This window comes from Dipodomys merriami, unplaced genomic scaffold, assembly GCF_024711535.1.
Source record: "Dipodomys merriami isolate MVZ:Mamm:240054 unplaced genomic scaffold, mDipMer1.0.p SCAF_18, whole genome shotgun sequence".
Lineage (NCBI taxonomy): Eukaryota > Metazoa > Chordata > Mammalia > Rodentia > Heteromyidae > Dipodomys > Dipodomys merriami.
The window spans coordinates 34,973,221-34,997,704 of NW_027203159.1; the positions used below are offsets into that span (position 1 = coordinate 34,973,221).

The window sequence follows — 24,484 nt, forward strand, 5'->3', positions numbered from 1 at the left end:
AGAGAGCTCAAGAGGCGTTATCCGAGTAAGGGACCACCACAGTCGTGCGGTGGTCGCAGAGGGGTAAGCCTAGGCCACAGTTTTGGGTTGGGTAGTTGTGGGATGGGTGGTGCAGTGTCCGGGGAGAAGATTAGGGACATGGTGGCATCCAGTTGGGTGTGAGTTACCTCAGCACGGCGACCGCGGTAACCAAGGGCCTTTTTCCGCATGCAAACCATAGCGAGGGGCTTTGGGAGGGGTTTGAGGGAGGGGCCTGAGTGTTTACTGAGTCCGCTGTGGCGGTTCCCACGCTGCTGTATCACAGTGGGGAAGGGGATGTGAGTGTTCCAGGACTGGGAACTAAGGACATGAGTTTCGTCTCACTAACCATTTGAATTCCCAGAGTCATAGTTTTCTTGCTTAACGGATGTGCTGGGAATCTTTTTAAATTTTTTATGTATTTTTTATTGTAAAGGTACTGTACACACACAAAGAGGTTACAGTTACATAACGGTAATAAGTACATTTTCTATCTGTTTTGCTTTTCCTCTACAATCCCTTTCCTCCAACACATTGCAAACTTAGTATTAAACATAGTGTCTTGTACATCTCATTGTTACAGTGGGTCAACCTGTAACTCTATGTAAGCATTTTGTTATTTCCCTTCCCTTCCACAAATTACAAAAATATATATTCAACATGCAGGACACCGAATTCAAATACAGTAACAACAGGGGTTTACTGTTGGGAAGGAACATACCAAAGAAACAAAAAAAAATTAAATGGTACGTTATAAATACATTAAAATCAACAGCAACAAAGATAAAGCCCCTTGTGTCCCTATCTTGGGGCTCATTTCACTTAGTATCATCTTACATGGTCATATGTATATAGCTTTTGACCTTTTCACTTGTCTGGTAAGATTATGAGACGTAGATTATTTATTGCAAATAAGGGAAACCATGGTACCTATACTGCTTTGGACCTAGCTTATTTAATTTTTTCCAAGTCTTTCCATTTCCTAACAAATGAGACAATGTCACTCTTTTTCTTGGAGGGATAGAAGCATATGAATTCTAGATAGATACATAGATGGATAGGTTTTCTTGACAAATTCATCTTCTGAGGGGCATCATATCTTAGATATGATGAATAATGATGCCACAAACAATTGTGCAGGTAGCTTCAGTATGGCCTAGTTTGTGATTGTTTGAGTAAATGTCCAAAAATGGGATTGCTGGGTCACAGGGGAGCTCTATGTGGAGTCTTTTGAGGAACCTCCATACTACTTTCCAAAGTGGTTGAGCAAGTTTACACTTCCACCAACAATGCAGTAGGGTTCCCTTTTGTCCACATCTCCTCCAGCATCTATTGTTATGATAGTTCTTGATTATAGCCATTCTAACTGGGGTGAGGTGGTATCTCAATGTTGTTTTGATTTGCATTTCTTTTAGGTCTAGGGAGGTGGAGTATTTCCTCATGTGTCTACTGCCAATCCTTCTTTTCTCTTCACAGAAGTTTCTCTTTAAGTCTTTAGCCCATTTATTTATTGGGCAGTAGTTTCTTTGAGGATTTGTTTTTGGGAGATTTAATTTTTTGAGTTCTAAGTATATTTTAGATATGAGACCTTTGTCTGTTGTATGGCTAGTGAAGCTCTTCTCCCAATCCATGGGCCTTTTACTGATACTGTTAGGTATGTCCTTTGCCATGCAGAAGCTCTGTAGTTTCATGCAATCCCAGTTGTCCAACCTGTCATTGATTTGTTACGTTTCCGGTACTTTATTAAGAAAATTTCATCTTGTGCCAAGGAACTCTAGAGTTTCTCCTATTCCTTTCTGTAATGTTTTTACTTTGAGTACTTTTAATCATTTAGAGATTATTCTGGTGCAAAGTGACATATAAGGATCTAGCTTTAGTTTTCTGAAGATCTTTAACACATGCTGGGAACCTTGCAACAGCCTGCCCCAGGGTTAGCTTGCAGTTTCAGTCACAACAGGGACACTCAGAACCTCCCCACACTCATGGGCCTAATGTGAAATTCTCACAATCAGTTGGTTTGGTTATCAGGAGCATTGGTTAGCCACGTACTTACTTGGTCCTTGTTTTGTGCCTTTAAAGATCCTCATGTGAGTGGAGGAAGGTGGGTGGACCTGTTTAGAGCAAAACAGAGAACTTAATTTAAATATCACAGATCACACCATTAATTTGGGCAATTGAGATGCCTTAAAGTGTCGTGACAGGGATACATACAGCCAGCAAAGTAAGAGCACAAACAAGCAATCCTCCAGTGCTTGTTTTCTTCTTTCCCAGAGTGACAGATAACTATTTGAGCGATCTACTTGCCCTCATTTGTCTTTTTACTACAAACAAGCTCTTTTGACTGTTTAGCTCAGATATCACTCCCTCTCCTGCCTTCCTACACAGTCTACAAAACTAAAGAAGAGAAGGACAATGTGGACATGGACTATATTTGTCATTATTCTCTTCCCTCAGAACTTGCTTATTCAGATACGTTTGTCCTAAAGGGCCTTTATGGGTCCAGGTTTTCTGTCTAGATGATTTCCATGAAAATTTACTTTTCTAAATTTTCTACTTCTCAGAAGAGTAATTTATATAGAAAATTCTGAAAGTCTCAACACCATGGATGTTGGTCTGCCTCTCCCAGTATAGCTGATATACCAGAAGTCCAAATTCGTCAAAATTTGTTTTATAGGGAAATACACTCAACATTTATTCTAATGCAGTTTTTTCTGCCTTTCATGGTTCTCAGATAACATTTAATATCTCCCTGTGGCCTAACCACCCCAAAGGACCAGATATAAAACAGGAGTTGTTTGAGCACATAATCCACCCACTGTCACTCCTAGCAATTTCTAGAGACCATCCCCTAGCCTACTACTTCTAGTCTCAACCTTCAAAACTTTATCTGGGCCCTGCCGCCTCTTTTCATGGCAACTTTCACAATGGGTTCAGAATGGTCAGAGAAACATAAGCTTAATAATGGGTTTAATTAGTGTTTTGTTACTGAACCCCTGGGATGTGGATTTTAATTAATCTCCCATCTCCTAGAATTTCTTTCACAGAAAGGGCCTGCTCTTGTGTGCCTCAACTGTGATCCTCCCTTACACTCCAGATGCCCTGCACACTGCTTTCTAAGAAACATTGATTTTTTTGAACCTGATTCCAGCTGGGTTCTGAGTGCTGTACTGCATGCTCTGTGATGTTTGGAATGGCCTCTGTAACAGCCAAAGTGAGTGTCTTTCTGTGGTGGAATGGTTGGTTGGGTGGTGGGCTCTACCCCTCCCCTCCTCTTCTGTCCATCTCTCCCAGCACCTACCACTTACCTTCCCTGAAGTTGTTTCTCTGCATCCCTAGGAAATGCCAAAAGCTGGTGAAACACACATTGATGAAGGTCTTTACTCTCGGCAGCTGTAAGTGTTGCCAGGTATGGGATTAGCCTGTGGGAGGATGCAGTGTTGATCCTCATATAGAGGTCTCCATTTATGCAGGTATGTACTGGGTCATGAGGCAATGAAGCATCTCCAGTCATCCAGTGTGCTGGTATCCGGTCTCCGGGGTCTGGGTGTTGAAATTGCCAAGAATATCATCCTTGCAGGGGTCAAGGCTGTCACCCTGCATGACCAGGGCACTGCCCAGTGGATTGACCTGTCCTCTCAGGTACTTCTTTTTGTGGCTCCTTTCCCCTTGCCAGAGAGATAGCCTATAATGAGATCCATTTCACCTAACTTAGTCCTTCCTTTTACTACCCTCAGTTCTACCTTCGAGAGGAGGACATTGGTAAAAATCGAGCTGAAGTATCACAGCCCCGTCTTGCTGAACTCAACAGCTATGTGCCTGTCAGCACCTACACTGGGCCCCTGGTGGAAGACTTCCTCATTGGTTTTCAGGTACTGAAGATCATTCTGTTAAAGGAATTATAAATCTCTCATTCTATCTCTGATGGTCTGGTGTTCTCTCTCTTACCGTCTTCATCTCCTGTCCCCTTCAGTCTCTCCCGCAGCCTTTGTGGAATTGTCTCTTTCCCTTTTCTATTCCCTACAAAATGAGCCACATCTCTATCTATTGTCTGACATCAAAAGATTTGTGCAATGTAATGTCTTTGTGTCTGGCTAGGACATAGAAGATGAAATTTTCTTTGATTTGGCTTAGGGTATTCATACATTTTCTCAGAGATGCATGTAAAGTGTCTATACATTGTGGCATGGTCATTATGGGAATCAGGCTCCACAGCCATACTGCTTTGATTTGTAGTCATGAGCTCTTATAATCACATGGCCATGACAAAGTCCCTTAAACTCTTCTGCCTGAATTTCCTGACCATACAACAGGAAAGATAAAATAATCTTCCTTGTACAGCTTTTGTGAGGGTTATGTCTGATAGGTTTTTATTAAGTAAGTGGAATTTATAGAGGAACTCTGAGTGCTTATTCTCTACCATGTGGTATTAAAGAGGACAAATGCATCAAAGCTTCTAAAACAGAAACTCTCACCTTGAATCAGATATGGAGACAAATTTCACATATATATGAAGTGGTATTTTCTTAAGAAGTGGAACACATTTGTAATATATATTGGGAGGAAACCCCATGAGTTTGTGAATTTTCATTTCTTATATTTCAACAGGTTGGTAAGTGGCTGGCAGTTCATATATACCAAAGTGATGTTCAGGCTCTGTTCTTCAAGTTATCCTTTATCTGTGGGAGACTAATTTTTTTTCTTTCTTATTGAGGCTTCCATATTGGATGAAGGTTGAGAATCTGGGTGTTGGTTTCATCACATCCCCTTTTACTGTTAGCCTTTCTCTTTAGTCTGTCATTCCCTTTCACTCCATTGTTAGATCCTAAGCCTGAGCCTACTGTCTTTATAGGTAGTGGTTCTCACTAACACACCTCTGGAGTATCAGCTGCAGGTGGGTGAGATCTGTCATAACCATGGAATTAAGCTGGTGGTGGCAGACACCTGGGGCCTGTTTGGGTGAGTATCTTTTCCTCTTGCTTCTTTCTTCATCCCCTGCCATATCCCAAAGCCAAGCTCCCACTAGGCCCTCTTCCTAGGCTAGCCAGTTTCCAGTTCTGCTTGTTGAAACTTGTTCATGATGGGAGCCATCTGATTCCTGCTGATTATAGCTGAGTACATTATGCAAATGTTCACTGTGCTTTGAAGGGCCAGAGAGTGCCTTGTGAAGGATCTCATGTTTCAGTCCTATTACCTTCCCGTGCAGGCAACTCTTTTGTGACTTTGGCAAGGAAATGATTCTGGTAGATTCCACTGGGGAGCAGCCTCTCAGTGCAATGGTTTCCATGATCACCAAGGTAAGGAAGCCAGTTCTGGGAGTTCTTCTTGTAGCGGGTGTTTGGTGACCCATCTTTTCTGTCCATAGGCACTTTGACCTTGTCTGCCTCTAAATGTTACTCCTTTTCCAAGCAGGATAATCCTGGGGTTGTCACCTGCCTGGATGAATCTCGGCATGGGTTTGAGAGTGGCGACTTCGTGTCATTCACAGAAGTGAAAGGAATGAGTGAACTCAATGGCCTCCATCCCACAGAGATCACAGTGCTGGGTATGCCAAAGCTGTAGGGGTGAGATATAGTTGATAGAACAAGAGGATCCTTGTCCTTGGATTTGGAAAGTCCCAGAGGCCAAGAGAGAAGTGTGTGTTTTTGGAATCTAAGGTAGAATGTAAAAGATGGAATCGTGGGAAATTACCCCCACCCCAAAAGAAGTAGAGAAACAATTTATGGCAACTAGTGTTTTCCTTCTTTTCTGTATTTTAATTTTGTTAGCTTCATTCTTTTAGAGTATTTGCTTCAAAATCAGTAAAGTTTGTCTTTGCTTTGTACATGGCAATCATTTACCACTTCAATCATTTTATTTTATTTTTTTACTGAGGTTCATACATATCTGGTATTGGACAAGTGTTTTATGGAAGAAGGCTGAATAGGCAAATCCTGTTATAAAAGGACCTTACAACAAAGTGTTTCCATTTGCTTCTTTATTGTTTAGTGTGAAAAATTAACTTTTTATAACCAGGTTTTTCATAAGTATTGTACTCACACCCCAATTATTTTCATATTTAGCTGTTTTGCATTTACCCAGATTTATGTCTGGAAAAATTCCTTTTGCTATAACAGTAACTTTTAACTTCTATCTTATGGGTTTACTGATAATTCTTTTAGATTTAATATTGTTCTTTATTTTGCCTTTTATTTTTGCATTTATATTTGTATTTAGTTTTATGCTATTTGCCTTTTATGTTGCTTTTATTTTGCCTCTTTCACTTCTCTTTCTCTCTCTTTGGAGCTTTCTTCTGGGTATAATAGAATTCCAGTTTAGGGGCTGGGAATGTGGCTCAGTTGTAGAGTGCTTGCCTTGCTTTCATGAGGCCCTGGGCTCGATTACTCAGCACCACATAAACAGAAAAAAAGGCAAAGGTGGCACTGTGTCTCCAGTAGTAGAGCATTAGCTTTGATCTGAAGAGCTGAGGGACAGTGCCCAGGCCCAGAGTTCAGACCCCCTTGACCAGCAAAAAAAAAAAAAAAAGAAAAAGAATTCCAGGTTGACAATTACATTCCTTCATTGCTTTATTAAAATTTTGCTAGTGTTGTGTTTATTTTCTTAATTTGTTCTTCTGTAATTATAATTGTTGCCAGTATTATGACTTTGGTGTGTCCCTGTGTGGTTTCTTCATTTACCATAAATAGAGGCATATATGTGGATTTACTTTGTATCTAGTTTTGATAAATTTTTGTTTGGTTCTGTTTTTAAAACATAACTGCTTTCTCTCTGCTACACAACATGCGTAATGTCTTTCTGGCATATTCGTCAATTGTTTTAGGTTTCTTTCCTTTTTGTTGGTGTTTGGAATGATTAGTTGTGTCAGATTTAATGTAGTGATTTAAGTCTTCTAATCCCATTGACTGTATGAAATTTAATAGAAAAGAATTTGAAAACAAGTATTGCAAACACATTTTAACTGCACAAGAAAGCATAGAAAGCCATGAACGTGTTAAGGTTGGAACCAGATACATATTGAACTACCAGTTACAGGGAGTGTAATTGGTGACCAAATGTAAAGAATCCTAGATGGACAGGTTTTGAGTTCAAAGAAGGCTTTAGAAGAAACCACATCCTCCAAAGCTCAACACAAGTAAGAACCAGCTTGATGCAAAAATCATACAAGTGTACTGGTGCTGTTTCCTTTTTCTTTTGCTATTGTTGAGCATTTTAGTTCTTGGAAATAATGGGGTTTTGAACTTCATACCTGCCAATGATGGGGTTTTGAACTTCATTCCTACCAGGCTTACCCACCACGCCATGGTTCAAGCTGTTTTGTGAGGTGGCTATTTTAGTGTTAGGGTCCCTATACTGGCCTTCCTGACTTTTGTTCTATGGTGCTGAGTTCTGTGAACTCATATCTCTTAGCCTCTGAACTCTTTGGTCTCTGGTAAGTCTCAACCTGAGAGAGTTCACTTGACTTTCTCCTCCTTCCTGCTTTCTGTGCCTCAACAGTAATGTGGGAGCAGTTTCAACTAATCTTGTTTACCATCTCAGGATTCTGTATCTTGGGCTTCTGTTATTATGCTTCCTGTTAACTAAGGAAAGTTGTTTTTGCATCATAGTTCCTAAGGTGGAAAGATAATAACCAATAGTGGAAATCTGAGGTCCAATCTGTACTAGCTGTTTGAAGTAAGTAAGGTACCCAAGAGTTAGTGAGGACTTCTGAGACAGGCTTGCCTATTAAGTGTGTCTGGGTCTGATATAAGCCTTGAGATTAAAAGGGCTACTTTGGGGTCCGGGTTGGGTAAAACCTGGAGCTAAAGAGAAAGCCATAGGTTTTTTTGTTTCACACCAGATGTTGGTAAGGAAGCATGTCTCTGGAAACTGAGGTGAGGGAAAGCAGAGATAAGATCTAAGATACAGTCTAGAAAATTCAGTTTCTGGGTCAGAATTTTGAGTTATGTTTGGACAACTTGGGATGATGGAGAGTTACTGCTTTCATTAGTGAAGAGTCTGAGTAGCAAGGGTCATTGCAGCAAGGGTAAAGGCCTCTTTGCATCTGAGCAGAATAGTCTTGTAGGCACAAGTTCTGAAGTGACATAACATCAGTTTGGAGAAGGAAGAAGCTCGAACCCAGAAAATACTCCAGGCTGCAAGGGTCTCTGAGGGTGTTGGCCTAGATTCACAGCAGAGGGAGAGTATTTGTTTCTATCCTGTTGTTTCTGTTCTTATTTTTGGTGATACTGGGGTTTTGATGTAGACCCTGTACCTTGACAGACAGTATGCTTCCTTTTTTGTTGGTTGGTTGATTTGAAGGTTTGGCACAGCATGGCACTGGATAGGCCAAGTGGGCTTGAACTCAATATACCTCAATATACCACTGCTTCAACCTCCTGAGTACTAGCACTGTTGTTAAAGGTATGGCATACATTCAGATGGGAGATGCTTTGAAATGTCTTGGCCTAAAGAATTTCCTTGCATCACGTAGGACAAAATAGCTTGTTATTTAATTCTTGTCTTGAAGTTGCTCCTGGTTTTGTGAGGGTAGAAGTGTTACTGCATGGACTGACCAGTTGTCTCTCCACATTTTGTTACTCCCCAGGTCCTTACACCTTTAGTATTTGTGACACCTCTAACTTCTCTGACTATATTTGTGGAGGCATTGTCAGTCAAGTCAAAGTGTCTCAGAAGATTACTTTTGTGAGTATGGGGATTTAAGGATTGGCAGGCAAGCTGGAATTTTATGCATTTCCAGATGTTTTGCTTTTGTTTTTACACATCTGGCCATGATATCTCATTTTCCACAGAAGTCCTTAGGAGCCTCACTGGCAGAGCCAGACTTTGTGATAACAGACTTTGCTAAGTATTCTCGCCCAGCTCATCTGCATGTTGGCTTCCAGGCTCTCCATCAATTCTGTGCTCAGCATAGCAGGGCACCTAGGCCCCACAATGAGGTAAGTAGTTGGATAGGTGAGCCATCCAGGGTCCCTGGCTTGAAATTTATCATGCTTGTGCTTCTCTTTCCTCCCGCCTTCCTGCCATGGTAATGTTCTGGGTTCTCTCATGATCCTTCTTGTCCACTAGGGAGATGCAACAGAACTAGTAGCCCTAGCTCAAGCTGTGAATGCTCAAGCCCCACCAGCAGTCCAGCAGGAAAATCTGGATGAAGACCTCATCCGGAAGTTGTCTTATGTAGCTGCTGGGGATTTAGCACCTATGAATGCCTTCATTGGAGGCCTGGCTGCCCAGGAGGTCATGAAGGTCAGCACATATGGGGAAAGGCATGGCTTGATGTTACTCAAGAGCCCCAATGACTCCATGACTTGTTGTCTACCTGGGTCTGTTTGACTGGATGGCCTTCCTTCCACAGGCCTGTTCTGGAAAATTCATGCCCATCAGGCAGTGGCTATATTTTGATGCCCTTGAATGTCTCCCTGAGGACAGAGCAGCCTTCATGGAAGACAGGTGTCTGCCGGTATGTCAGGGAGAAGCAGTGTGATTGGAGGTAACATCTCTGGGGAAGATTTTATCTAAACTGCCTGTTTTCACATGAACCAGCGCCAGAACCGTTATGATGGACAAGTGGCTGTGTTTGGGTCAGACCTGCAAGAGAAGCTGGGCAAGCAGAAGTACTTCCTGGTGAATGACACTATTGGACCTTCATTACCTTTATCTTTTCTTATCCCTGACTATTCTTTCTGGGCGCTGGTCTTGATTCTTGGGGGTGTCATTCTTGGGGGTGTCATTATAGTTGATCATGTGAGTTTTGTCTGTGAACATTGGGGAAACGGCTGACACATCCTATGGTTTCTCCTGTATGATGACTTCTGTCTCAGGCAACCATACTTTTTTTACGGTCCCAAGGAACTGCATCTATGCCACTTGATCCTCTCACCTGCTGGGAACATATACAGTGGAAGAGAACAATAGTGGGAGGCCTTGTGTTGTCTTCACTCAGTCTAACTAGACTTTTATTTCCCAGGTGGGTGCAGGTGCTCTTGGCTGTGAGCTACTCAAGAACTTTGCCATGATTGGGCTAGGCTGTGGGGAAGATGGTCAAATCACAGTTACAGACATGGACACCATTGAGAAGTCTAATCTGAATCGACAGTTCCTCTTCCGTCCCTGGGATGTCACAGTAAGTGATGAGATGATGGAGTTCTAGTTTCCTTTTTCATTTCCCAACCTTTTTCTTTATAACAGATTTTCTTTTGTTTTTTGACCTTTACTCCATTTCTTCTCAGCCTTCCAGTCTCTAATTAGATGGATGTTTAGTGATTAGTTTTCTATGTTCTTGAATTTGTCAGTTTTCATAACTCCTTTTCTCGCAACCTGTTGTCTTCAATTCTTGGACACTAATGTGAGAGTATGGGACAAGGTTGTGACAGCATTTTCTAGGGAATGTTACTTTTACTTTCCCTTGATTTGTTTTATACTCCATATTTTAGACTCTAGACATTTAGAATATGTAATGGAGCCAAAAAGAAGTTTCCTGGCTTTCTTTTCATGAGAAGATTGCATAGTGACTGTGAAGCTCTCAAAGTGTATCCTGAGTCTTGTGGTTGGTAACTCTTTTCCACATGATGATAGTATTTCATGTAGGTTGGGAGATCCACTGGCTCAAATGTGTCACCCAAGCTAGTGGACCTTTGTTTGAGGCCAGCCAGGGTAAAAAGTTAGAGAGACTCATACCTGCAAGAATAAGGCATAGTGGGAACTTGAAAGTTTGAGTACAGATGGGAGCATGGTGGTCAAGGCCTGTCTTTGAGCCTTTTTGTGAAATATAACTAAAGCCAGTAGAGCTGGGTCTTTCCTTGCATGTTGTATCTGCTCATGCAGGTTCCATGTTCTAACCCCACTTCCAACAATACACAACTGGCCAAAGATGGTGAGTGCTTTCTCATTCAAAATCCACTTGTCAATTAGAAGAAAAGTATAGGAAGTCTCCATAAATCAGTGAAGTATTATTTTCCAAATGTGTATATGCTAATTTCATTAGCATAGTTTAGTTCTACAAACACCATTTCCTTACATGCATGTAATATATTTTGTCAGCACTGATTTCCTTCATCATCCTTATTTGTCCCCTCCACCTCTCCTAAAAAATACTTTAGGTAGTTTCAAAGAAGGTCTTGTGACCTTTTTTGATCATCAGATTTATCATTTACCATGCCCCTTTTGTCCTCCTACCTCTCAGTGGTATCCCACCCCAAGAGCCTGTTGGAGGTTTGTTTTCCTTTCTTGTTATTTTAAATGGCATATCAGTTGTTGTACAAAGGGCTTTGACCATCTTATTTCCATATGTTATATTTTAACCAGAATAATTCTGTTCATAGGTCTCTCAATTCCTACCTCTACACCTCCATTGGTCAGCAACCTCTTTAAGATTTTTGTGTAGTCTTCATACATAGTTACACTGCATTTTGAAAATTTACTCCCTCAATTCCTGATCTACTCCATTCCATTGTCTTTATCCTGGTAAACAGTACCCAAATTAAATCATGTTGTTCCCATGTGTGCATAGACATGGGAACATACAGAGTATGTCTATGTTTTTTGTGCTTCTCCTGTCTTATGTTTCAATTTCGCATTTTTCAAAAATCAAGCTCTACAATGCATTTAACTAAAGCACTTTCTGAAACGTGATGGTGGTTCATTCCTACAGTCATAGCTATGCAGGAGGCTGAGATCTGATGATCCTGGTTTAGTGCATTCCTGTGGTGGGAACTTGGTGCAATCCTATCTTTAGTTGGCCACCGAACAGCCAAAAGTGGAGTTGTGGCTTAAATGGTAGAGTGCTAGCATTAAGGAAGGAAGCCTTTTGCCCCTGGATTCATGCGCCAGGGCCAGCATGTGTGCGTGCACGCGTACACACACACACACACACACACACACACACACACACACACACACATGAAGTTTTCCTTAAGATTTGTTTGACTGCTGTCATAGATAAATATGATGACCAGGTACAAACTTATTTTTAAATTCCAATAAATGAGAAAACAACAGTTGAAGTACCATGGAGGGTACTGCTATGCAGTTGTGGACAAGAGAGACTGCTTGGGAAAAAGCATCTGCTCAAACACCTGGATGGAGGAGAATAAGAGGACATTTGAGGGAAGATGATACCCTAAATAATGGTGGGAACCAGTGGACATTTTTGATAAGATGAAGATGACTTGGGCTCTGAGAGGATTCACTTAGTTTTCTTGGGGTGAACCTAATTCAACTCTCAGGGGCATTAACTAAAATAGAAACAAGAAATAATTTGTACCATGAGTCTGATCCATTGATTCATAATTGTGTGAATTGTTTCCTTTTGTTTTCTCCTGCCACCTTTTTCATAGCTGCAGTCTTGTGACGTTTTCAGGTGTTGTCATCTCTTACTCAGGAGCCTGCTAAGCTTGGAGTCATCATTAAGTAAAACTGTTCTCAGAGTAAGTGTGTATGTATGTGGTTACATGGGAAAAATGTCTGTTCCCTTGTTACCACCCAGAAACTAAAGTCTGACACGGCCGCAGCAGCAGTGCGCCAGATTAACCCCCTCATTAGAGTGATGAGTCATCAGAACCACGTGGGCCCTGACACAGAGCATGTCTATGATGATGACTTTTTCCAAAACTTGGATGGTGTGGCCAATGCCCTGGACAACGTAGATGCACGTAAGTTTGGTGGTTGGTGGGTAAGAATAAGGGCAGATGTCTGTAAGAGGGTACTGGGGAATTATTGCCTTTCTGTCTCATCCAAATGTTCCTCCTGTTTGTATGCCATGCTTCCTGTCCCTTCCCTGAAGGCTTATACATGGACCGCCGCTGTGTGTACTATCGTAAGCCTCTGTTGGAATCTGGTACTCTGGGCACCAAAGGAAATGTGCAGGTGATCATCCCCTACCTGACTGAGTCTTACAGCTCTAGCCAGGACCCACCTGAGAAGTCTGTCCCTATTTGCACACTGAAGAACTTCCCCAATGCTATCGAGCACACCCTGCAGGTAAACAATCTTGGGAGTGGACATTGAATTGATAGATAGATGATATCTTTGTCACCAAATGCTTTTTCAATCAGGTGTAGCAATGAAGGTATCATATGAATTTTATTGTCCAAACTTCTGAGATTCCAGTAGCATATTAAATTTTAGAAATTTGTTTTTTAGTGGTACTAGGGTTTCAACTTGGGTCTGTGTTATAATAGGTTGTCATTTTAACCTCATTCTTATGCCACACTCCCAGTCTGCCTCATTTTTCATTTTTGAAAATATGTAAAGGATAAAATTCGTTGCATATATGAAAATTGAGAATGTTCCATTTTTGCCAGTCCTGGGCTATGTGCCACTCAAGGTGAGCCTCTCTATGCTCAAGACTAGTGTTCTACCACTTGAGCTACAGTGCCACTTCTGGCTTTTTCTGAGTAGTTTATTGAAGATGGAGTCTCATGAACTTTCCTGCACAGGCTGGCCTTAAACCAGATCCTCAGATCTAAGCCTCCTGCATAGCTAGGATTACAGGTATGAGCCCCTGGTGACCAGATTGAAAATTGAGAATGTATCTATGCATGGAGTACTTTTTTTAAGCTAAAAACAAATTTCTGAATTCTCTTTTTTTGGTGGCCATGAACTGGAGATTCTCTATTTAGGAGGCATGTGTTGAGGTCCACTTCCAACCAAAACTCTTGTTCAGATCAGTTTTGTTTTGTTGGTCATGGGGCTTGAATTCTGTGTTTGGGCACTGTCCCTCAGCTCTTCAGCTCAAGGCTAGTGATCTACCACTTGAACCACAGCACCACTAGCAGTTTTCTGAGTGGTTTATTGGAGATAAGCATCTCACGGACTTTGCCTGCCCAGGCTGGCTTTCAGCACTCAGTCCTCCTGAGTAGCTAGGATTGTAGCCGTAAGCCACTGGCACTCAGCCTGTTCAACTTAGTTTTGAGGCAGGGTCTCAATTTTGCCTCCATTTTCTACCTTAGCTGTATAGTCACAATGTACCATCACACCCAGATATTTGCTGAAACGGGGTCATAAAATAGCTGTGCTAGCTCCAGATCTCATCTTCACAAATAGCAAACATTGTGGTGTCTAGATAACTTTTACTGTTTTAGGATTTCCTACACTATTATGTACATATTTTGATTTCACTGTTGCTGAAAATGTACTAGGCAGGTGTTATCCTGAAATACTAAGACCAGGTTTTTTTTTTGAGTGCCTGCTGAAGTCACAAAGGCAGGTTCTGTGTGGAGAATTGGAATTGAGCCTGAATATCCAGAGTTTAGAAAGAGGCTGCCAGCCTCAGTGTTCATGTATGTCTCAGAAACCTAAACCAAGCCCCATGAAGATAACTGTTTTGTCTTATACACACAATGCAGGAATAGCAAGTGTGTATGGCATTATTTTAACTTTTATAATTTTTCCATTTTGTATTAAGTAATTTGAGGCAAAACAGTTACTGAAGTTTTCACACATACTTATGCAAGTACAGGCCATTTTTTAAAGGTTTTAGGTGAAATACAAGGGAAATTTGGGGGACTGTGTTTGGGAGGTTTTAGTCATCTCTCCCACCCAGAAGCACTGTGTGCTCTTCCTCCATGTTCACTGATGATCTTTCGGATACCTATGGAAACATGTTGTCAGCTGGTGTGCTGTTTGCTCTGTCTGCAGTGGGCTCGGGATGAGTTTGAAGGACTCTTCAAGAAGCCGGCAGAAATTGTCAACCATTACCTCATGTATGTCCTCATAACTTTTTCCTTATCCTTGACACACTCAGAAGTAGGCATTTTTATTTTCTGTTTATAATTTTATACAGTAGTATCACATACCCATAGAAAGTTCTGTGAGCAGATTCACTCCTCCCCATTATACTCTCTTAACCCCTTCCAGCCTCCCTACCTTTTTAAAAGGTAACTGTTATTCTGTCATCAGGTAGAAATTTATACATATGTTTATACAGACACATCTATACACCATATTTGTGTATTCGTGTATGTGTACATCTGTGTATGTACATACACTTATATCTTAACACATACATGTATCTGTGTATACATGTGTGTCTGTGGTGTTTTGTGTGTGTGCATTACTTTTGTTTGCCACCTGTCACCCTTCTTTTCCTACTGCCTCCTCATTCTCTCTGTTTTACACTCAAAGTTTCATTAATTGTAGTAATAGTTATTACAACTGTAGTAGTAATATTTTATTAAAGTGTTATTTTCAATCTTTTTTATGACAAGATAATACTCTGTTGTGAATTATATATATTTTCTTTTATTTATCAGTTGCTGGCACATAGGCTGATTAACTGTAGCTTGGTTTTGGTACTCTAACTTACACGTACTCATATGGTATAGAGTTGTGTGTCAGGTGGTATCACATGGTAGCTCTGTTTCTAGGAGTGTGTGTGTGTGTGTGTATGTGCGTGCACACGCGCATGCATGCATGCACACGTGTGTACACACATGAGCACAGGTATTGGCCTTGGTACTACAGTTTGAACTCAAAATCTGTTTTTTTTTACTCATGGCAGGCATAGTGCTGTTCTGGTCAAGCCATTTCCTGGTGAATTTGAAATAGAGTCTTGCAGGTTTTTTCTGATGGGCATCTCCTGAGTAGGAAACAAACTAGGACTACTGGCAAATGCCATCAGCAGCTGTGCTTTTTTTTTCAAGGAACTTTGATACCTGTGTCTACAGAGACAACACTAATTTACATATCCACCCACAGTATATGATAGTTCTTCTATCCCACATCCTAGAAACCATTTGTTGTTTGTTTCCTGGATTAGTTAGCCATCTCACTGGGGTGAGATTGAATCTCAGTGTTCTTTTGGTGTGCATTTTTTTATGGCTAGGAATGTTGACCATTTCTGCAGGTGTGTATGGGACATTGTACATTTTCTTTTAATTCCTGTTTGTTTAATTTATTCTTTTACTTCAGTTTTCTTTTCCTTTTGGTAATACTTGGTTTAAAATCAGAAACCCCTGTTTGGTAGGCAGGAAGTCTGCCATTTGATCTACTTCTGCCAATCTATGAACATAGCAGGTCTTTGTTTCTCTTGTGTCTTCAATTCTGCCCTTTCTGGAGTTTTTCAGTTTTGTTGTGAATGCCTTTTCCTCCTTAGTCAAGTTGATTCTTGGTATTTGTTTTCTCTAAGGCTATTGTGAGAATTGTCCTTATTTCTTTCTCAGCCTTGTTTGTTCTTGGTATGTATCAATGCTGCTGATTTTCATATATTAACTTTGTTAGAACTGTGCTGGAAGTGTCTATGGGATGTAGGGAGCTTTCATTTGGTGGCCACTGTAATGTATAGAGTCTTTTAAAATTTTTATTGTAAAAATACTGTACAGAGAGCTTACAGTAATGAGTACTTTTCCTATCAAGCATTGTTACCTCCTTTTTTTTCCCCTTGTTACCTCCTCTTTTGTTTTTCCCCTACCATTCTTTCCCTCCCCAACTCCTCCCTCCTGGAAGTTGTAAAGTTGTTTTCAACATACTGTCTTGAAATTTTTTTAGAATGGGTCAACCTGTATCCTTGTTTCAGAATTTTATTTTTTCTCTTCTCCTTAAATTAGAAAAAATGTACATACAAGACACAGGTCACTGGAATCAGTACAGTGAAAACAGGGATTATACCATGGGGGAATAACATGCAAAAGAAACAAAAAATCACATAGTACATTACAAATACCTTAAAAACAACAGCAAGAAAGAAAAAAAACACTTGTGTCCTTATCTTGCTTGGGGTTCATTTGCTTAACATCATCTTATATGGTCATAGGTACAGAGCTTTTGACCTTTTCTGCTTGTCCTTAAACATACACTAATTATTGCAAATAAGGGAAACCATGCGACCTATGTTTCTTTGGTTCTGGCTAACTTCCTTTAGTATAATTTTTTCCTAGTGTTTCCATTTCTTAATAAATGGGATGATGTGATTCTTTCTGATGAGGCATAGAGTTCCATTGTGTGTATATTCCCATGGGGGAAGAATATACAAAAGAAACCAAAAAATTCACATAGTACATTATTAGTATATCAAAAAAAAACCACCAAGAAAGATAAAATCTGTGTCCCTATCTTGGGGTTCATCTTGCTTAGCTTCAGCCTATATTATCATGTGTACATAGCTTTTGACCTTTTCTGCTTGTCCTAGACATATACTAGTTATTGCAGATAAGGGAAACCATGGGACCTACGTTTCTTTGTCCTGGCTTTTTCCCCAAAACTTTCCATTTCCTAACAAATGGGGCAATTTCATTCTTTCTGATGGAGGCATAGAATTCCATTGTATATGTATATTATACCTCATTTTCTTGATCCATTCATCTACTTAGAGACATAAAAGTTGGTTCCATATCTGAGCTATGGTAAATAATGCTGTGATAAACATCGTTGTGCTGATGGCTATAGTGGGATTGCTGGGTCATAGGGGATATCAAGAACAAAGAACAGTTTAAGACAAATCAAAGAAAATGATAGATCTACTTAATGTTTAAAAGACACCATGAGAAGGCCTAATCTCAGGATAATGGGTGTGGAGGAGCATCTAGAGACACAAGTATGTAGAGTCTTATCTGCACACTGACTTGACTTCTTTCCATCCTATTTCTTTTTATGTATTTCTTTTGCTTTGTTGAGCTGGCTAATAATTCAAGCAGAATATTGGGAGAGTGGAGGGAAGAAATACCTTTATCTCATTTTGGGGTTTGAGGAATTGGTTTCAGTGATTTCTTCAGTGTAGAATGCTGTTGCCTGTAGGTTTATCATAATAATGGCATGCAGGTATATTTCTACTATTTCTACTTTCTTTAGCGCTTTTTTTCTTGCAAGAATTGTTATGATCATGTGATATTTGCACTTTATTCTCTTTATTTGTTGGAACTATGTTTATTGACTTGTGCATATTATACCAACTTTGCATCTCTGAAACAGTCTCCCAAATAGGTCATGGTACATGATCTTGTCAATGTGTTTGTTTCACCAGTACTTTGTTGACATGGTTTGTGTCTGTTTTTGTCAGAGAACATGTTCCAGGTCTATTGTTGTTCTTGTATTCTTGTCTGGTTCTGGTGTCAGGAGAATGCTAGCTTCATCTAATCATATGTTAGCATTTTTCCTTCATGGAGTTCTTTGGGGTTAAGACTGGCTTTTGTTGGAAAAAGTGTTTTCTTCCCCCAAGTGCTGCCTATTGAATAATCCTGTATGTGCTTTCTTTCTCAAAAACCTAATAGGGACCCTAAGTTTATGGATCAGACACTGCATTTGGCAGGGAACCAACCTTTGGAAGTGTTAGAGGCTGTGCAGCGTAGCTTGGTGCTACAGTTGCCCCACAGCTGGTCTGACTGTGTAACCTGGGCCTACCATCACTGGCACACCCAATATTCTGAAAACATCCAGCAGTTGCTGTACAACTTCCCTCCTAACCAGGTACTGTTTCTTGGGTCTCTTTGTGACAGAAATTTTCTGGAAAGAGGAAGTTTAACCTAAGCTTTCAGCATGTCTTCTGCCAGATTATCAAACTGACACCCTCTGCAAGTCAGTGATTATTTAAGCTAGTGCTTTCTGTAAATACCCAGTTTTGCTTTTTTTGATCAAATACAGGTTTTGCCTGCCCTGTCCCCCATTTCCAATTCATGTTAGGGTGGGCTGGGTCTTTCCTAATAGAGCTGTACATGTTACAATTGAGATATTTTTGAGATAAAAGAACAATTACATATGTAGACTCAAGTTTCAGGTGCATTTGAGCCTAGGGGAACTTGTATATCCATTGATGATTGTTGATCTTATAGATTTGTGAGGATAAATTTACATCTGTTAAGATTAACCTAACAAGTCTGCAAGTTTGTTAACAAACTATGTTTGACCCAGTGTGAAGTGCTAGAAATAGCTTGGATTTTGAAGAGCCAGATGATAAGTCATGATTCCTAGAGTCTTCTCTCTGATAACCTGTAAGAACCAAAAACCAGAAACAACACAACCTCTCCCCAACATCTTTGTATTCTTGTAGCTTTCAAGCTCAGGAACACTATTCTGGTCTGGGCCCAAACGCTGTCCCCATCCACTCATCTTTGATGTGAACAATGTAAGTCTCCTCAGTGGGATTTGGATGGGTGATAAGGGGGCAGAGATTGCTTGTGTAGGTTGGTATATGTAAATGCTGCTTTCTCCCCCAGACCCTGCATCTGGACTATGTGATGGCTGCTGCCAACCTGTTTGCCCAAATGTATGGACTGACAGGTTCTCAGGACCGCACTGCTGTAGCCACCCTCCTACAGTCCCTTCAAGTCCCCAAGTTTACTCCCAAGTCTGACATCAAGATCCATGTTTCTGACCAGGAGCAACAGAGTGCCAGTGCTTCTGTTGGTGAGAGTGTTTGGACATACAGATATACAGAAATAATCAAGCTGCTTGTTACCTGTCTTACCTGTTACCTGTCTTAAGCCTCCTCAGTATCCTCTGCCATTGGTCACACTTTGTGACCCTTTGGCCAATATTTACTGGCATATCCTTCTCTGGAACCTCCATCTTCTATATATTGTGGAGATGTATAAAGTATTTAAAATCAGGATCAAGTTAGTTGAGGCAAACTGTCACTGTTTTCTTCCTCTGTAAGATTTCAGGAAAACAGAAACTTAATTTTTCAGTTGCAGGCTGATTTAAACCTAGAATCCTCCAGCTTTAGACTTCCAGGTGCTGGAATTAAAGTCATGAATGCACCCATTTGGCATGTTACTCCCTTTTCATATTTGCATTAGCCTCTTTAGGTCTCCTTTCCTGTGTTTCTTCTTGCCTTTTTTTCCCAGAAGGGAAAGGAAGACGATTTCTGCCAGGGCTTTGCCTGATATCTTGCTTGATAGCTTACTTGGTATTTGCATACCTACCTCAGCTTTGCCTATCTGTATACCTTACACATGGTATTATGCTCTATCTCATTGCTCAACTCTGTATCCCACTTTCTCTTCCATTATGTATCATGCCATGTTTTCTTTTATTTCCTTATCTCTTGTTCTTAACTCTGACCTTTTCGCTTTCCAACATTTCCTTTTTCAAGTATCTAGTCCCCTAATAGTCCTTCCTATGTCACTTCAATACATAAATCTTCACGTTTCCTTTCCTCTGTATTTTGCTGAGTAAAAATTCATTCCCTTAGCCGTGCTGCTCTTCTACTTTTTTCACTAAAGAACTTTTCACATTTATCTCATTCCAATGTTTTGTTTATATTTTCTTTGAATATACCTGAAATTGTCTTTCACATTTTCTAGTCTCCATTTCAAACTTGACTTAACTTCCCATGTCTTATTTCCCTCTGTTAACTTCTTCAAGGTCTCCCATCCCATCTCTCATTTTCATTCTATTTTTCTTATTCTTTATTTTTTGCAGTCAAAAAATGTATGATTTACCATCTTAATATTAACTCTGTGTGTTTCCATTCATGTTAAATGTATTAACATTTTCTGTGCAACACATCTCTTAACTTTTGATGAGTCCCTGGCAACTTGTACAGACTTTCTGTGTCTATTAATCTAAATAGTTTCATTAATCTGTATATGGCATGTAAGTAAAATCATACAAGGTTTTTCCTTTGTGTGTCTTGCTTATTTCATGTAGTCAAGTAGCCACAGTTGTGCCTAGACAGCTGCCAAGATATATACTCCCTACTGATTTTTTGTACATACCATTATTCCTTGTGTAAGAAGTTCCTTTCCTAGTAAGGCAGAATAGTATTCTACTGTATGTATATATTGTATTTAATGTGTTAATGAATCCTCTTGGCCCCTGTGAAAAATTCTACATGCTTCTATAATCTCTCTTCCACAGATCCTCCTGTTAGCATCTGTTTGTGATTCTGACAACTAAACTACCTCTTGCTGTCCTTTTGGTTGTGTGGTTTTTGTCTCTATCCTTCTCTCTATTATCTTTTGCAAACTTTATCTGCTGAATACCTGCTATACCCAGAGTCTCTTTACCTTAGTCACTTGCTTGGTTTTGTCAAGGCTAATGGTAAAATACTTCCATTCCTCAGATGATGTCTACCTGGAAAAGTTCATGGCGACCCTTCCAAGTCCAGTTATGCTCCCTAGATTCAAGATGTACCCTATTGATTTTGAAAAGGTGCTGAAGAGGGGTATTGGAATGAAAGGGGGGTGTGTAACTCGGCTTTTTCCAAGATTTTGGTCCTGTGGTAGAGCCAAGTTGTTCAATGTGTTTACATATAATGGAGGAGGTAGATAATTTTCTTCTCAAATGGCTAGAGAAGTATTTTCTCAGGTGAGTTTTCCTATTTCTAACAGGATGATGACAGTAACTTCCATATGGATTTCATTTTGGCTGCATCCAACCTCCGGGCAGAGAACTATGACATTTCCCCTGCAGACCGGCATAAGGTAAAGGCAGTTTAGATCTCCTTCTCCCACACTGGGGCTTCCCACATTTTTACCAAACCCTGCAGACCCTGTCCACTCTGAATCTCCATCTCTGCTGTTCCTGTTCTTTCTCACACACAGAGCAAGCTGATTGCAGGGAAGATCATCCCTGCCATTGCAACCACCACAGCAGCTATAGTTGGCCTTGTGTGTCTGGAGTTGTACAAAGTGGTCCAAGGACATCAACAGCTTGAGTCATATAAAAACAGTTTCATCAACTTGGCCCTGCCCTTCTTCAGCTTCTCTACACCCCTTCCTCCACCGAATCACCAGGTAGGGATGTTGTCAGCATAGAAACTTCCCATGTTAACTATCATTCTAGAATTTGGTGTAGAGAGAAAGAGAAAAGTTAACCAGTTCTAAGTCCAAGATTAGGACATGAGACACTGTGTAAATTGGTACTGTTTTGTAGAGCCCAGTTCATTAATCATATCATGCCTTTGAAACCTTTATGGAAAGTAGTTCTATGACTGTTGTGTTTTCAAAAGAAGGAAGGTCATTGTGATTTGAAAATGTAATGCAAGTGGTAGGTGATAAGAACACATAAGGACTCGGATGGATATATTACCTTGCTGGTTGGTATACAGATTTTTTCCTACTTGGTTGCAGTAAGATAGGGGAAATGAAAAGATTTTTGAGAAAGAAAAGGGCTGTGTGGTTAATTCATAAGATGTGAGGGCCATTTAGGGTAACAATTTGTTGTATGTTTTTGTCCCTCAGTATTATGACCATGAGTGGACTTTGTGGGATCGCTTTGAAGTACAAGGCATGCAGCCTGATGGTGAGGAGATGACCCTGAAACAGTTCCTTGAGTATTTTAAGGTAAGGCTCCATTCTCCTTTACTTACCACTCATCTGGTGCTTGTATACTGTTCCAGCTCACTGACACCACTATTCCCTTTCTTCCTCCTCTCCCCAGAGGGAGCACAAATTAGAGATTACCATGCTATCCCAGGGTGTGTCTATGCTCTATTCCATGTTTATGCCCGCCACCAAGCTTAAGGAAAGGTTGAATCAGCGGTGAGTTGGTATCTGGGCAGGGAGGAAGAGGCTTTGTGTGATATCCTGAGCACCCAACTGTACCACCCAATGTTCACTGTCATTCCTTTTTTTTATTTTTTCCCCTCATCTTCTGTCTAACTCAGGATTACCCAGATTGTGAGCTCTGTTTCGAAGCAAGAGCTGGGCCGCCATGTACGGACCCTGGTCCTTGAGCTGTGTTGCAATAACCAGAGTGGAGAGGACATCGAGGTTCCTTATGTACAATACATCATACGCTGATCTACCTTGAATCCTCAGTCTACTTCAAAGTCTGTGAGCTTTCTGCTTGTTCAGAACTTGAATTCATAATAAAGGGTTACCTCTCTGTTGTGTGTCATTTTCTTAGTGAAATTCCATAATAGGCCAAGACCCTATCAAGAACAAGACCCTACTATGTAAGCTATGGTGACACTTGACCAAACTTGTGGTCCCACACAAGTGGCATGGACTTGTCCAGGTCCAAGACAAGAATAAATAAGATTATACCTATGAATGTGGGTGATTGTTCACCTACAGTGATTGTTCTTTTTTCCTTCCTGCTGAGAAATACAGATAATAACAAGGTCATTGGGGCAGTCCCTCCCCCTGCTTTTTCTATTTCCAGCTGGCAACCCTAATGTTAGGGGAAGAGTTGAGACTCTATACTTTCCTTAACTGAATTTGAATTAATTACCTGTAGAGACATGATAGATTTTTTTGTATGTATTAATTCATTTTTATAGCTTCCCCAATGAAAAGGAAGAATATAAGTTCTGGTGGAATGAATAATGAATTCTGTGTAAAGTTCTCACTTAGAAATTGGCACATTGTTTTTGCATTTATGTTCATTCTTGTATGTATACTCTAGCTTCTTCAGATCTCTCTCTAGGCAGGCTTACCTACCTGCCTTCATTCCATGCATGGAACCTGGATAGGGGTTTATACATAGAGGCCTTTAAATCTTTGGTAGACTGAAAGGTATCACTGCCTCTACATATATTCAATACTGGTAAACACATTGCGGGGACATGGTAAGACAAAGCACCTTTCACACTATCATCTTCCTCAACCATATTATATTTCTTCTTCATAGGATTGCTAGACCTCCTGTCTTCCAGAGCAGCAGTCTGAGAAAGGTCATAGAAGGACAGATAATTATAGCATATAGCAAGATAATTCATCCATTTATTTTTAAACACTTTAAAAAGAACAGTGTCCCAGTAATGGGAGATATGATTGCATTTATATCAAAATACCTAAAAGGAAATAAACATAAGATTTGGTTTGGGGACATATGGAAGCTTAGCAGAAGAAACAATAATTATTAAAAATTAAGAACATTGCCAAGTAAAAATGAACCTGTGAAGTAACTTCTTTTTGTATCCAGTCTTGGGATTGAAACTCAGGGCTTGGACCCTGTGAGGGATTTTTTGCTCAAGGCTAGCACAATTTATCACTTGAGCCATAGGCCCACTTCTAGGATTTTTTTCTGTACATAATTGGAGATCAGTTCTAGGGACATATCTTCCCAGCAGGATTTGAAACATGATCCTCAGATCTTAACCTCCTGAGTAGTTTGGATTACAGGTATGAGTCTGCCTTATATAGCACGATGGATCCCTGTACCCAAAACAAGATGGAGGGTTTTATATACCAAGGTAGGCAAATGGGGCTCAGTGGCAACAACCTCATCCCCACCGTTTCTCACAACATACCCAATTTCACTTAGAAATACTCTGAGTTCTGGTACTCCATAGTTGGGAATCTCAACAACTTCATGTTACAGCAGTTGGGACATGTGACAAGATCCCTTGGTGGGCTGCTACACTAACATGTAATTGAAGTATACCAGGCATGGAGAAAAGTAAAGAATATAAATTATATTGGAAAAATTAAAAACCTTTTTCTCTGAGAGCCAGAATTGACAGTGATAAGTCCACTGAGCTATTGAAATAAAATGAACATTTACAGTTGTAATCAATATATTCAGGAAATTATAGTTTTAAGATACAGACAATATACAGAGATTCAAGAAGATGGTTAGAGTAAAACCCATC

At 40.3% G+C, this 24,484-nt stretch overlaps 2 protein-coding genes across 3 annotated transcripts in view; one reads left to right on the top strand and one right to left on the bottom strand.

Annotated features, from left to right (window-relative positions):
• The window catches only part of LOC138830008 (proto-oncogene tyrosine-protein kinase receptor Ret-like), a 37,254-nt gene extending 37,036 nt beyond the window's left edge, over positions 1 to 218 (bottom strand). Inside the window, 1 exon segment of the mRNA XM_070026481.1 lies at positions 168 to 218. Within this exon segment, the coding sequence (XP_069882582.1) occupies positions 168 to 218 (51 nt within the window).
• LOC138829983 (ubiquitin-like modifier-activating enzyme 1) lies at positions 6 to 22,716 on the top strand. 2 transcript variants are annotated; one of them, XM_070026466.1, is made up of 26 exons: positions 6 to 63; positions 3,113 to 3,229; positions 3,355 to 3,410; positions 3,489 to 3,657; positions 3,753 to 3,887; positions 4,868 to 4,974; positions 5,222 to 5,312; positions 5,428 to 5,560; positions 8,600 to 8,697; positions 8,805 to 8,951; positions 9,082 to 9,258; positions 9,368 to 9,472; positions 9,556 to 9,636; positions 9,980 to 10,135; positions 12,497 to 12,662; positions 12,794 to 12,990; positions 14,650 to 14,714; positions 18,216 to 18,411; positions 18,992 to 19,066; positions 19,158 to 19,347; positions 21,008 to 21,096; positions 21,276 to 21,368; positions 21,489 to 21,680; positions 22,128 to 22,229; positions 22,327 to 22,427; positions 22,553 to 22,716. In XM_070026466.1, the coding sequence occupies exons 2-26, from the start codon at positions 3,200 to 3,202 to the stop codon at positions 22,686 to 22,688; spliced, it is 3,087 nt and encodes a 1,028-aa protein (XP_069882567.1). In that variant the 5' UTR covers positions 6 to 63; positions 3,113 to 3,199; the 3' UTR covers positions 22,689 to 22,716. The 2 variants fall into 2 exon arrangements, with proteins under 2 accessions (XP_069882567.1, XP_069882566.1); XM_070026465.1 differs by having other exon boundaries at positions 22 to 63; positions 3,049 to 3,229.
• Positions 22,717 to 24,484: the final 1,768 nt, after the last annotated feature.